At 58.2% G+C, this 14,945-nt stretch overlaps 1 protein-coding gene across 1 annotated transcript in view; it reads right to left on the reverse strand.

The window, feature by feature from the left end:
- KHDRBS3 (KH RNA binding domain containing, signal transduction associated 3) overlaps window positions 1-14,657 on the reverse strand; it is a 102,740-nt gene extending 88,083 nt beyond the window's left edge. Inside the window, exon 1 of the mRNA XM_075550570.1 lies at window positions 14,570-14,657. Coding sequence (XP_075406685.1) covers window positions 14,570-14,657 — 88 coding nt within the window. The remainder of the gene's footprint in view (window positions 1-14,569) is intronic.
- Between the last annotated feature and the right edge of the window lie 288 nt (window positions 14,658-14,945).

Consider the following 14,945-nt stretch of genomic DNA (forward strand, 5'->3'; position numbering starts at 1 on the left):
CAAGATGGGTTTGTTTCTTCTTGGCGCCCACAGTACTTTCAATGGCCATCGCCAATCTCACAGTTCAAATGAGCAGTTTCCTCTTCGGTCTTCCTGATCCATGCCCACCTTGCCCCTGCCTCGGGCTCCTTTCTTCCATCTTCAAACAATTGATCCTTCTCTTGGGACAGTAGTGTGACCCCCATCTCCACTCCCGCATAGTAGAAAAGGGCACAACCAACTGACAGAAGGGCCTTGGGCCAACGGCACCAGGTCCCTTCGAGGCCCTGATCTGGTAGCCTAGAGCTCATGCCTGCATGTGCCCGGTGTCACACAAAGGCTTGCAGAAGCAGACTCGCCTAGAGCTTAGCCTCCTGATGCCTGCTTAACCCAGAGTATCACCAGAGCCCACTCTAATTGGCTCACGGAGTCCTTGAAATATGGATGTGGGAGTGAGCGAGCGGAGATGGGGGTCACAGTGCTGCCCCAAGAGAAGGATCAATTGTTTGAAGATGGAAGAAAGGAGCCCGAGGCAGGGAGCGCAGGCATCCTCTAGAAGTCGCTAGAAGTGGGGTGCAGCAGTCTCAGGAAGGTACTCAGCCCTCCAGACCCCATGGCTGCAGCCCAGCAAGACCCCTCTGGATGGCCAGAGTCCAGCAGACCAGCAGCAGCGAGCCTGTGGCACAGGAAGGTTACAGCGCTTGGGTCAGGTGCACGGCAGTGCTCCACAGAAGACCCTTGCTTTTCAACACTTTAAAGAGAGCTTGTACTGCACAGCCACCCAGTGCACGGTGTGCGTAAAAGCGATTGTCACCAGTTTCCGTGTCTCTTGGGATTTCCCCCAAATCCTCTAGCCACCACCCTGGAGGAAAACACAGCTTTCCACATAAGTGCTTCCTCCCGAAGACATCACTCCGCCAGCAATTGTCCACCCAAGACGTTCACTGTGGCAGTTCAGGATTCCAACACTCAGCAACCCTAAAGGACAGGATCGAACTGCTCCTGCGTATTTCTGAGACTGTAACTCTTTAGGCAGCGGAAAGCCTCATCTTTCTCTCTCAGAGTGGCTTGTGGTTTTGAACTGCTGACCTTGTGGCTAGCAGCCTAACATGTAACCCCTATGCCACCGAGATAGTGACTATTTACATGTGTCAGCGTATTTAGTGTCCACAGCCAGCGAAGCTTGAGGGGTCCTTGGCCCTTGCTTTCCCTGAGGATCAGACAGCTAGGAAGTGGAAGGGGTGAGGGGACAGTGGTCCAAACCCGGGATCACCAGCAGCACTGCCCCCCAAATAGTGGTCATTCCACTTTTCCCCTCATAACCCAACCTTCAACTAGAGATCCCGGAGGAATAGCCGGGCTGCGGCCGGTGCTGGTGAGGAATATGAGTGTGCCAGGAGCGGCCAGAAGCACACACTCCTCTGTGAGGGAAGAAGTGCAGACAGGCTGCTTCCCAGAACTGCAAGGAGGAGGAAGAGGCTGTGTCCCACGTCCTTTGGCTATGGTCATGAGGAGAGACCAGCAGCATGTCCTTCTCAAGGAGCTTGGTCCCCCTGAGGACCATGTCCGGAGTGTGTGGGCAGCTGCAGGAGTGGGCTCAATCAAGCGCAGCAAGATGGTGGGCACGGCGCAGGAATGTCCAGCAGCATGGTCCAGTAGGGTGTGCCTGGTCTTGATGCGTAAGGACTGGCTCAATGGCACGAACAGCCACACACATGCAGGACTGGCCTGTCTTGGCCCAGGAATGGAGTGTAGGTCCCAGCAGCCAGGCTGGCCCAGGAACAGGTATGTCTCAGGCTCTGCTGGAGAGGGCTCAGCAAGAAGGGGTAAGGGAGGCCCCAAGACAGGACACCTGCACAGGAGGTGCTGGGAGAGGGAGAGAATCGTGCGGCTTCGGTCTGAACTGCTTTCCTCTGCTCTCTACCACCTCGCCCCACAGACCCACACTAGCTTCAAAGAGGCTGCAGTCCAGGAAGTGCTCACCCACCCGTGTACCCCCACTGCCATGACAACGCTGGCCAGGCAGCCAGTGTGGGCAGCTGCAACCACAGCAGGAGCACAGACGGCCGCGCGCCTGAGGCTCTGGGCCCGCTGCAGCCCTGCCATCCCTAGTGTGATGGGAGGCGGTTTCCGACAGGTCCGAACACGGAGCCTCAGGAGTCACAGGAAAGGAAACCAGCACCAAGGATGCAAGCAGCTCACCCCACCCCCACCCCTTTGCCACCATGGGAAGAGGATACCATCCTGCAGTAAAAAGAAGCCCGCAGACCAGGCCTGTCCACAAGTCCTGCTAAGGGGAAACCCCAGAAGGGGAAGGAGTGCGTCAAAAGGCTCTGGGTGGGAAGATGCAAAACAAAGCAAAAGCTAGGACCTCAGGCCCAGAGTATGTTCACCCACTCAGCCATCTGGGCCGAGGCTCTAGTTAGCACACAGAGCCCACTTCCAGGCACTCCTGGGAGGAGGGACAACAACATCCATGCTGGCTGGCCACCCAAAAGGAGCCCTATTAGCACCATGGGCTAAACAAAAGGCCAGCAGCAGGTGGAGGGGTGGGTGGGCTCCAGCCTCAGGAACCACAAGGGTGAGCGGCTCTGTCCTGCCCTGCAGGGTCTCTATGGGTCAGAATCGATCCGTGGGCAAGGGGTTTCAGTTTTGGTTTGGGAGCATGCCATGGTGCCAGGCACTACTGAAACCTTTCAAATGCATCTCATTCCCTACCCCAACGCTCACAACATAAAAACCTGGGGGTCGCTCTGTGGACCAGGTGGTGTTACCACACTTACAGATCAGCTAAGCCCTAGGTTCCCAAAGAGGTTGATCCTTGGGATCACCCCTATAGGCTCCAGTGATCCCCAGGTCTCCATCTGTAACTTAATGGATCACTCTCCATGGAGAAAGCCCAAGGGGCTGCTCTTTCCCCAGATCCCCTGGTGATCCCCATGATCAGCCAAGTGTGGGAACCTGGGGGTTAAGTGCATTGGGCTGGTGTCATATGGCCAAGACCCCACAGTCAACAGCCCGTCCCAGGACCCATCTGGTGTTTGCTATCACCAAGACTTGGCCACACAATGAGATCATGAGTTCACTTCATAGCAAACCTCCCCAAACTCCCAAGCACTTCCTACGCACCCATACCAATGTGCTCTCCCTGCCCCACACGCACACCCACAGGAAAAGCCCCGCATAGTAGAAAAGGGCACATCCAACTGACAGAAGGGCCTTGGGCCAAGGGCACAAGGTTCCTTCGAGGCCCTGATCTGGTAGCCTAGAGCTCATACCCGCATGTGCCCGCTGTCTCACAAAGGCTTGCAGAAGCAGGCTCGCCTAGAGCTTAGCCTCCTGATGCCTGCTTAACCCAGAGTATCACCAGACCCACCCTAATTGGCTCACGGAGTCCTTGAAATATGGATGTGGGAGTGAGCGAGCGGAGATGGGGGTCACAGTGCTGCCCCAAGAGAAGGATCAATTGTTTGAAGATGGAAGAAAGGAGCCCGAGGCAGGGAGCGCAGGCATCCTCTAGAAGTCGCTAGAAGTGGGGCGCAGCAGTCTCAGGAAGGAATACCTGCAGACCCCATGGCTGCAGCCCAGCAAGACCCCTCTGGACGGCCAGAGTCCAGCAGACCAGCAGCAGCGAGCCTGTGGCACGGGAAGGTTATAGCATCCCTCCAGACACACATAAAGGTGGTGTTGACATGCCACAGCATCGTGGGCAGTGCCTGGAAGGTCCTGCGAATGACCGCACCGTCACGGAGACAGAGTGAGCAGACTGTCCAAAGCAATGGCTCCAAGAGATTGGGCTCAACTCTTCATACAGGCTGATACCCCAGACTATGGCCCTCGGTCCCCCTCAGGCCTAGAACTGGACTCAGTCCCCCAACCCCACCCCACCCCTACCCCGGCTCAATTTTCAGCCCAACAACAGAGGGGCCAGAACTGGCCGCGGGAACAATCACACCAGTGGATTGTGCCCACCTTCAGGCCACGCTCCATCTGAGGTCAGGACAGCAGCACGTCCCAAGGTTCAGGGGTAGGCGGACTGTGGGACCGTGCCCTGGGGGGTGCAGGGAGCAGGGAAGGAGAGGACACAGAGTGTGCGGGAATTGTTGAAGGTGGACCTGCTGATGTTATCGGTAAACCTTCACTAAGTTCACAATGGAAAGTCCAAGGGCAGAGCTGCTGGATGTGGGGCTGCTTTGACTCTTGGCACAGTCACCCCATGGTTGCTGGGAGGAGCACTCAAGCAAAGTACGGCCAATTCCGAATCAAGCCGCATGATGACAGCAAAGAATGATGGGGCCCCTGAACTGAATTAACCAACAATCCAAGTCCACTGCCATCGAGTTGATGCTAGCCCCTAGCAACTCTTTAGGACAGGGTAGAACCGCCTCAGTGAGTTTCCAAGACTGTTACTGTTGAAGGGAGTAGAAAGCCCTCTCTCCCGAGGAGTGGTGGTGGTTTCAAACTGCCGACCATGTGGATCGCAGCCCGACACTTAACTACTAAGCCACCGGGCTCCATGAATGTATCTAGGCAGACAGGACAGGAAGGAGGCAAAGAAGGACGGAAACTATCCGCTCAGTAGCACTCCGGACAGAGATGGAATGACCCAGACAGAAAATCTCACGCCAAAACCATCAGTCCAAACCACAAACCGAATCCCACAATCAACGACACCATCCCGACTCACAGGGACCCTGCAGGACAGGGTGGATCTGCTCCTGTGGGTTTCTCGGACTGTGGGTGTTTACGGGCACAGACAGCTTCCTCTTTCCCCTGACTTCTGACTTAGTGGTTTGAAGCCCAATGCCTAACCCTCAGTGCCACCAAGGCCCTGGACAACCAACACTCACTGCCATCAAGTCAGAGAGCCCATAGCACAGGAAAGAACTGCCCCTGTGGGTTTCTGAGTCTGTAGCTCATGGGAGTAAAAAGCCTCATCCTTCTCCTGAAGAGCTGCTCCTGGTTTCCAACCGTCGGCCTTGTGGTTAGTTAGCAGCCCAGTGCTTAACCCAGAGTGCCACCAGGGCCCCTGACAGCCATCATAGTCATGAGTGCTTCAGGCAGAAGGATTAGCAGGCACTGGAATCTGAGAGGAGCTTTCAGGGCGTCACTGTATTGACGAGGTCAGGAGCTCTGTCCGAGGACAGTGGAATACCTGCAGCTCAGCTTTCCCGGTCACCTGGCGGCCACTCCTGCTGGGGTTTCCCTTGAAATACACGCAGGGAAGAGATAGCAAAGCAAGCATTTAGGGGGGAATCCTGACACCATTTAGCCCTGGTCTGCTAACAGCAAGGTTGGTGGTTCAACTCCACAAGGCCCTCCTCATGAGAACGTTGAGGCCGTCTGCTCCCGCAAAGAATTGTCGCCTAGGGAACCCCCTGCAGGGAGGGTCACTGGGACTAAAGGTCCACTGGGCAGACGGTAGCAGGTTGGGGATTGATTTGTTTGCCTGGGAGTCAGAAAAGGTTCAAACTATCTCCTCACAGAGGTGCGGATTAATGACAAGAGAAAACGGTAAGTTGGCAGTTCAGTGGTGATCGTATCCTCCTCAACCTCATCATCTCCAAACGGACCAAGCGGCACTGACATGATCAGACGGACGGTTGGAACAAGGCCAAGGCGCTCGGTCACCAACGTGGCGCCGCTGCCCGCAGAGCGTCCGTCCACATGAGTGTATCTGCTCTGTGTCCTCAGCCCATTCCCACTCACAGCAGGCGACTCGGGACAGAGGACAGCTGCCCCGCGGTTTCTGCAGGGTGGACATCGTCACACAAAGCAGATCACCAGCCTCTTGCCCCAAGGCGCCACAGGTGGATTCGAACTGCCGCCCTATGGGCTTAGCAGCAGAGCGTGTCACCACTCTGCATGGTCCCAGGGCTCCGCAAGGGAGCATGCTACAGCTATGACTCAGCATCCGCTCACTCGATGGCAGTGGGTTCCAGGTTTTCCTGGTGTGTGTGTGCCTGGGTTTGGGTATGCAGTCATGGATGCGGCCAAAACTCTGCAGGTCTTGTACCAAGTGCCCTTCAAGGACCTCTATCCACTCCCAGGACAAGAGACGGTAGGAAAACACGCCCCTGGACCAGCCAGGCTGCTGTCCCTATCCCCACTCAGCCTTGTACAAAACAAAAGATCTTTCCTACAAACACCAAGCAAACAACTTATTCTCCCCCAGGAGTCCAGCCCATTACAGTGCCCTGGAGCCAAAAGTCAGCTCCCTCTGAACACCTTCCTCCAAAAACGTTTCCAGCTCGGGAATCTTCACTCCCTATGCTGAGGGCGGCTGCAGGACCTTGAGCAAGCATCATCTCCAGCCCTCAAGCCAGGCCGGGATTCTCCCACGGAGGAGGTGTGAGGATGGCTTGTCAAAAGAGCCCCTGGCTGGCCCCAGCAGTGCCTGCCCCCCTTTCTCCACCCGACTTCCAGAAGGGAACAGGGGCTACAAGACCGAAGGGTGCTTTCCTGCAGAAATGGACTAGTGGGAGAGGCTGCCTCTTCAGTCCGCAGAAATGGGAAGCAATCACACCAATGCAGGGAAACCCAAACCAGAGCTTCTTTACCAGGAGGAATACAGGACCTGGAGGTGGACCATGGAGGTGAAGGTGGAGGTGCAAAGCAGTGGCCAGTGGTGGAAGCAGACCAGGGAGCTACACCACGCGCCATCTAGCGGCCAAGCATCAGAGTGCAGGCGGCTGACAGCTGCCCCTCTCTGCTGCTCCAGGCTCCCTGGTCATTTCTGCAGGAGAGTCCCAGGGAGGGAACCAGGGACCTGAAGGCTAAGACCGGTGCATCTAGCTACATGTCTGTGCAGAGACCAGGAAGAGTGCGCGCGCTCTCACACAATCGTGTCCTTTATCAGGCCAAGGAGAATACCGATAACATGTTAGCAACACCTTTCATAGTCCTTAAAATAGCAGCAGGGGCTGATTGGTGAAAAATTATGGAAATAAGGATGATGGAAATCGGAGCTTCCAGGCTTGTGGTTGGGAGACGCTGCACTCGCATCCCCCGGCCCGGCTGACGTTGGGTGGTGGAGGGAGGTATCTGATTGTGGACCGCCATCTGTCCATGTCAGCACCAGGTGCCCTGTCCTGAGTGCCCCCAGGCACTGCTCCCACCAAGCCTGCTCCTGATGGAGGAGGCCCACCCGCAGGGGTCCATGGGCACCTCAGATCCTTATCTCAGAGTCTGTGTCCACAGAGTCAGGCCAGGCCAGGCCCACACACTGCTGTCTCAGCCCATCTGCACCTGGAGCATACCTGCAGGGGGTAGGAGGCCCATTTTCACAGATGGTGAAACTGAGGCACCAAGAAACCAAACAGGTCACCTGGACTGGTTCTGAGTAAGAGGGTTTCTCCTCCCACGCCAGCCCCTTCCCCAGCAGGTCACATAAGCTCCTCCCCCAACAAGTCACACAAGCTTCCACACTAGCACGCCATTCACGGTGTTATCCATGCGGACGCTGGTCATGGTTAGATCAATGGCTCGCACCCACCTCAGAAGGACCCCACCCCACACCTGGCCTCCCAGACTGCAGAGCTGTGTGCAGAGACTGGTCCCCAGCTGGGGCTACTACAAGTGTGCTGGGGCACCCTGGAGCTGGGCAGGGAGGGGCAGCAGCAGGGCGCTCCCAGCCCCCACCCCACATGTTGAGGGACGAAGGACAAGAAGGGCTGCCCCTGAGCCTGCAGCCCGGGCAAGGCACCCAGACAGGGCCACTGTGTCCCCAAACACACACCCCTGCACAAGGCCGAACTCCACCACAGGGTCTGGGAAACACCATCTTAGATCCCCTCCCCCCCACTGGTGGAGATGGGAGCTGGTCCCCAGAGGAGAGAGAACTTAGAAACACCCATCAGATGCTTGGCTTCACCCGCCACCCCCTGTCCCTGTACAGAGGGTTAAACCACCCTTCAGCCTCCCACTGGGCCCCTCATGGGTGTCCTTCAGGCAGAGCTTCTGCGAGGACAGAGGACCGAACTCCCTGACTTTCTCCTGAAGTGGCCTGTCCTCTCTGGGACCATGGGAGGGCACCATTAAGGAGACAGGAAAGACGGCCTCCCCACCACCACCATCACCACCACCCCACCAGCAACTCCTGTCTGCACCCCCACGGCCAGGAGACTGCACCTTCTGCCCTCTGCGGCCTTGGCGCCCAGCCTCCCCCAAAAGCCTGTCAGGGAAGACTTCCGCCAAATGAAAGCAGCAGGCATCCCCTCTGACAGAGGGGACAGAGGGGCCCTAGTGGCACCGGGTGGTTAAAGCACGGGGGGGGGGGCAGGGGGGGAAAGCTAACTCAAAAACTCAAAGGCCAGTGGTTCCAACCCACCAGCCACTCCCAGTGTGAGAGAGGAGGCCTCTGCTTCCCTAAAGATTCATAGCCTTGGAAACTCTGCAGGTGGGACTTGACCCTGTGGCAGAGGGTCTGCCCTAGGCATGCAGTGTCTTGTGGGGACTCACTGCTTGGGTTTCGGGTTTCCTTCAAGCCCCTGGCACTGTGGCGCAGCATGGGGAACCCCCGCCCCCTTAGTGCCAGGAAGCCTCCAGAGTTGTCTCCGGCAGCAAGGCTGGTGGCAGGAGGCAGCATTAGCTGAGCACATCCTCACAGAAGGGACGTAAACATACACGGGATTCCAACAGATCCAATGGCAGCTGATCGACAGAACCACCACCCCCTCCTGCTGCTCATCCACCCCGAAGGAGCACGGGGCAGTCGGTCCTTCCCACCCGCAGCTCCCAGTGAGAGATGCACAGGCGGCAATCGCTGCTCCTAGATACCTCACAGCCTTGGTAGCCACCCACAAACACCCAGTGTACACCATCAGGCAGCTAAGTGCTGCGGGGGAGACCTGACAGCAGGGACCCTAACCCACCATGCAGCTGGCACAGGGCCAGGCAACACTGATCCATCGGACATGGTGTCGGAAATCACCCACTGCCCAGCCGCCAACAGTGACCAGCACCCACTCGGAGGATGTGGGGGACACAGGGGAGAGGCAGACATTAGAAGGGTTCATCAACAAAGCAAACTCACACCCACTGAGCCAGTGCTGACTCACAGAGACCCCCTGTGGGTTCCTGAGACCTTGACTGTTGATGGGAGTAGAAAGCCCTGTCCTTCCCCCTCAGACCTTCTCACGGTTTCGAACTGCCAACCTTGAGGATTCCAGCCCAATGGGTAACCACTACACCACCAGGGCTCCTTCAAAAGGTACTACTCAGACCTCATCTCTCCATCCCAGCTCAGGGGAAAGGCAGAACAGCCCAGCGGGCACAGGGTGGCTGGCGGTGTCACCCCCTCCTGCCATTAGCTGCCGCTCAGCCTCCACCCGAGGTCCAGTGCAGCCAGGCAGGCTGGACCAGAGCCAGCTCCAGTCCTGCCTGTCACTGTGGGCACCAGTCACCGCAGTGGCCTGGCTATGATCACCCTCTGTGCCTCTGTGTCCCTGAGATGCCCCAGGGAGGACTCACAGGCCTGACCTGGCCCAGAGGCCCCAGCCCACTGCCCACGGGCCAATTCCCACTCAGGGCGAGCCTGAGGGCAGCACGGAACTGCCTCTGTGGGCTAGAGAGCTCCATCTGGACAGCAGGGCACAGCCTCAGGCTTCTCACCCAGAGCAGCTTGGGTTCCAACTGGAGACCTCCGGGATGGCAGACACCAACACTTAACCACTGCAGCCCCGGGGCTTTCGGCACCCAGAAGTGTCTCACACAGGCTCACAGGCTGACTCTGGGGAATATTGCCTACCTGGCCACCGAGCATTCCAGAAGGATAATGATCCCTAAGAGTCTCGTGGGCAAGGCACCCAGAAACCGCTACCCACGTCCTCCCAGGACCACCAGCACGTCTCAGGAGCTGGCCCGCACATGCCCTCCCCACCTCTGGGGTCACACGCGCTTGGCACAAGAGGGTCCCAGCAAGCTCGCTACTGATGTCCAAGAGTAACACACACAGCCAGGCACAACCTCGCAACTGGGGGGCACCCACACCCCCCGGGAGGGACAGAAACGGCAGAGACGGTCCATGGAACACCGTGAGCCAAACAAGCAGGACAGGCAGCGAAACGAGGAAACCCCAGGCTGACCATTCAGAGCGAAGCACATGCAGGCGTCCACCAGCAGACCTCGGCCCCCAGGGGTCTTCCCAGCCCCTCCCTCTCCCTCTCTCACCTTCACCTGACAGATCTGAGAAGCTTCCAGCAAGTCAGGAGTATCTCCCCAAACCTCTTTGCCACCCCCACCCCCATGAACGCTAAGCCGGTAGGTTTTGTGGACAACTGGGAAGCCCAGTGGTGGTCCCCAGCTACCCCTGCCCCCACCCCCACCCCCACCCCCAGGGCCTGATGCTTGAGAAAGGGCTACGGGAAAGAGCAAAGGCCGACAGAAAGCTTCGCCAAGCTAGACCACTTCAGTCTGGCATCTGTGCTCCGTGTCCTCCCGTAACCGATAGAAACTTGATGCCACATGGCAGTGCCCTGGGCCGCCAACCATACACTCTAGAAGGTGATTAAAACTGCAGGGTTATGCAGCCTTGTTCAATGGTGACGGGGCTTAGATGGAAAGCCAGCCAGAGCAGAGGCCTGCGAGAGTGGATTAAACGGCAACGCCAACAACGACGTTTCGGGAGGTGGTTTTCTTAGGAGTCAGCATGTCCCCACCTAGCAAGTCAGAAAGCCGGCCACTGGAGGACTCCCTCCTCCAACTAAGCCCCTGGGCAAGGCCCTGCCCGGTCAGTTAACCCCACAGAGGCTGGAGGCGGCCGGAGAGAGCAGGCAATGCCCTTTGACACCACATACACGGTGCCCACCCAAAGCACCAAGCTCCTCGCTGGGGCAGTGGGCTAGAGGGTGGGCTGTAGACAAACCCACCCGGCTCTCTATGGAAGAGGGACGAGGCTGTACAGTCCCCGAAAGACTGACAGATGGCCGGGGAAACTTTCCCTGGGCAGCAACTCCGCCCTGCCCTGCAGGGAGGGTCCCTGTGAGTCAGGGTGGACTGGGCAGTGGGTTGGGTTTGGGGTTTAAGCCCGCCCAGGTGTGGCAAATTTACTTTTAGTAAAGAAACAAACATTTTGATATCAGGGGCCGCTGGGGATTGGAGACAGGGCTCTGGTCATGCAGAGGTTAAAGCACTTCGGGAGTAGCCTCTGCAGGAGAAAGATGACACAGGACAGCAGGGGAGTGGGGATGGGGGACAACAGCTCTAGCCTGTGGGCAGGGCTGCTCTGAGCTGGAGTGGGATGGGATGGGGTGGGAGCAGCAGTCCTGAAAGCATTTAAAAATAAAAATCAAAGTCAGCAACTGTGTGAAACAGGAGCCTTCGGAAGCCTAAGAGTCAACATCGGTGAGGTTTCCAGAAGTTCATGGAAACTTGGAATTCTCTTGGAATGATTCTGGGGACTTGCTCCAGTCCCTCCTCAGAGGAGCATGGGACCCCCCCCCTTTCTTGGCATCCCAGTACAAGCCCTTAGCAACAGATGACTGGGGGCACAAGTCCCTCAGCCTGGGTGGTTGGAGAAGTGACTGCTGATTATAAAACTGTCGGACGCCCTGATCACAGGGACACTGGATTCCGAAGGGACAGGTGGCCCCAGCACTGACACCCTGAAGCCCCCTGTGCACCCTCCAACAGTTATGTCAACCCCAAATAACCCTAGCAGTTGCCTTCATTTCTGCAGGGCTTTCCGCTAGCCCCCCTTCTCTTCCCGAAGACGCACGAAGAGAGAATAACAGTCGAGGGGCTGTGATGAAGTGTCCATCTTACACAAGCTAGTAACACCAAGGTCTCTGTCCCCTCCCCTAGAGCCCCCCACCACCCCGAGACATAGATCCCTGCCTCCTCTGCGCAAGGAAGCAAGTGTGAGGATGAAGGAGCCGGCCCGGGCGGAAAGTGCCCTGTAAACGTGGAAACGCCATGTCAACAGAAGGAAGGCATCCTTGGGCTCAGGACACGACAACCACAAAGTGGCTCTGTCACCTGTCACTCAGCACTCCAGCCCAGGGGGCCAGGCTGACCCCTCTGTGCTGGAAAATGCTGTGGCCAGTGCAGCCTCCAATGTGGAAGGGACAAAAAGGGGCGTGGGGGGAGTAGTCACACTTAGCAGCAGAGCGCCAAGATGCGAACAGCGATGTTTACGTGGGGTCCACGACCAGGGGAAGCCGACACAAACCTCAGTCCACGACCAGGTGAAGCAGACACAAACCTCAGTCCACGACCAGGGGAAGCAGACACAAACCTCAGTCCACGACCAGGGGAATCAGACACAAACCTCAGTCCACGACCAGGGGAAGCAGACACAAACCTCAGTCCACGACCAGGGGAAGCAGACACAAACCTCAGCGCCCTCCTGGTTGCTCTAACTCAGACCCTGTGTCACAGCTACCTGATAGAGCAGCATTAATATTTCAAGTGATGGGGCTGTGCATGCCTTCTAGATATCTATCTACCTACCTATCTATCTGCCTCTCTGCTGTGAGCCACGGGGGAGGGGGTTCCATCTGAAGTACAGTGAAGGAGCAGGATCCCAGAGAGAGCTCGGTAGCCCTCTTTAGCCCTCCACAAACCTGCTCACATTGAGAAGCCATCATTCTGACTAGACCCACACTGTTGACGGAACAGCAAGGTCATCAAGTTGATCATGAACACAACACAACACACACACACACACACACACACACAAAACTGAGTTGCAACATTTCTCCAAGATCCATTTCAAATATCTGGACGCCATGAGCACCAGCATCAATTGAGAGGCCAAAAGACTCCTGAATGTCTTAGCAACACAACACTATAGCAACCTGGCACAGAAAAGAAAAAGGGGAAAGGGGGGGTGGGGTGGGGGAAGACCCAACTTCAGATATAAGAGAAGTGGCAACGCTCTCATTATAAACTATGTTCTCAATGGAGTCCCACACAACTTCCCCCCGGCTGTGTAAACAACAGTGGGCTGGGGTCCGCACACGTCTCCAAAGCCAGGGGTCACGCCCAGTGTGTGGAGGAGGGTTTCCCCCAGGGGTGGCAGCAGCCCGGAGGCAACAAAAGACACATGCAACACAGAGAAGCCAGGAGAGCACAGGGCAACGGTCCCCGTCTCACACACACACACACACACCCCAACTCACGGACACACACCCAGTGCTTTGGCTCGAAACAATAACAGGACAGGACGCCTGAGACTGGCACAGGAGGAAACTGTGCATAACGCCCAGAGAAGCACAGCTGAAACGCCAGGCTTCGGTTCCTGGAGGTGTCCAGAGCCTTGGCAGCCGCTGCCCCAGGTGTTCAGCACACATGCTGCCCAAGAAGGGCTGCTTGCACTAGGCAAACGGCTGTGTGTGCTGTCTTGAAACACGGATAACAAAATGCGGGACAAGCCTGCCTCAACGCTGACTCCCAACAATAAAAGGCCCCGCCAGCCTAGGACCAGCCCGGCAGATTCCACTGGGAACCGCAGGCTGTCACAGCACAGGGGCAGGCAGATGGGGCAGGATCCTGTTCCAGCTAGCTACTGGAGCAAATGCAGACTGCTGGCCCAGCTTTGTCTGGACTGGGCTCCCAGATACAGACGAACTCCAGCTTCCCAGGAAGCATCATTTACCATCCATCCTGGCTGATCGCTCAGAAAGCCCAGCAACACCAAGCCCCGGCAACACAGTCCCGGGGTAAGTGCGTCTCCATCCACCCAGCAGTCCCTGTGTCCCAGCTCTGCTCCCCTGCCCTGAGCAGGAGTGATGGTGAAATGACGTTCCCAACCCCAAGCCAGCGTCAATGAGGGTCACCCACCCACCCAGCCTGTGCTTCCCAAAGACAAGACAAGCCAAGAAGGGGGCTCCTGTCCCAGTCTCTTTCCCCTTCATGAGCCCTCCTAGAGCCAGTTTGGGCGTGGCAGAAGCTGCCACTTTCCAGAGGGCAGACCACCCTGCCAGGGCAGAGACTGCAGCCTGAACTGGGGAGGGGGCTGGGAGATGAACCTGGTGCTTGCCCTGTGCACATGCTGGATCCCAGTCCTCCAAGGGTGCTTGGAGTCTAACCCCAAACCTCCTCCAAGGTCCCCAAACTTCACCAACTGACCCAGGCAGGTGCTGGCTTCCTCCTAAGTCTTCCTCATCTGGTCCCCTGCTAACCTCCGATCTTCCACCAGCTCTTCTTGCAATCCCTTCTACCCAACCCAGTTCTGAACCCCCATTCTCCCCTCCAGCTGAGACAAGTCCCCCGCTTCCCCTAGGAAACCCCTGGTACCGCTGCCCCCACCCAGAAATTTCTCTAGAGCACGCCCCTCCACACACACACACACACACACACGCACACACGCACATCCCCGAAGATTTCCTTCCAGAGACTGCAACCCCACGACTGGGGGCCCCCGCCCCAGGCCCCCAAACTCGCACCTGGAGGTCCCCAGAGTGTCGCACGTTCCCCCCGAGGTCACTACCCAAGCGCTCGCTCCAGGGTCGGGGTCCGGGTCGGGGTCGGGGTCTGGAAGCCGCCCGGGCCACTGTCTCGCTCCCAAGCCCCGGGTCACCTGCCTGGCCCCGACCCTCGACCCCCAGAGCCCCAACGGCCGCGAGCGGCAGTTAACAGCCGCGCTCACCCTGGTTGACCAGCCGCAGCGCGTGCGTGAAGGAGGGGTCCAGCGAGTCCTTCTCGGCCATCAGCTCCGGCAGGTACTTCTCCTCCATGCTCGCCGCCGCCGCCCCGCAGCCCCCGCCCGGCCCGCGCCCCCGGAGGACCCGGCGGCGCGGCGGCTCCGGGGCCGGGAGGCTCCCTGAGCGGCCCCGCTCCGGACACGGCCCGGGCTTCCCGAGGGCGGGCGACAGCGGCGACCCACAGGAGCCCGGCGACCTGCAGCCGCGCCACGCCGAGCACAGCAGCCCGTGCCGCCCGCGCTCCAGCCCGCGCCGCCCGCCGCTCGCGCCTGCGCGCAGTGCCCGCGCCGGGCCCCGCCTCCTGGGAGGGGGTCGGGAGGG

This window comes from Tenrec ecaudatus, chromosome 5 (assembly GCF_050624435.1).
Source record: "Tenrec ecaudatus isolate mTenEca1 chromosome 5, mTenEca1.hap1, whole genome shotgun sequence".
NCBI classification, from domain to species: Eukaryota; Metazoa; Chordata; class Mammalia; order Afrosoricida; family Tenrecidae; genus Tenrec; species Tenrec ecaudatus.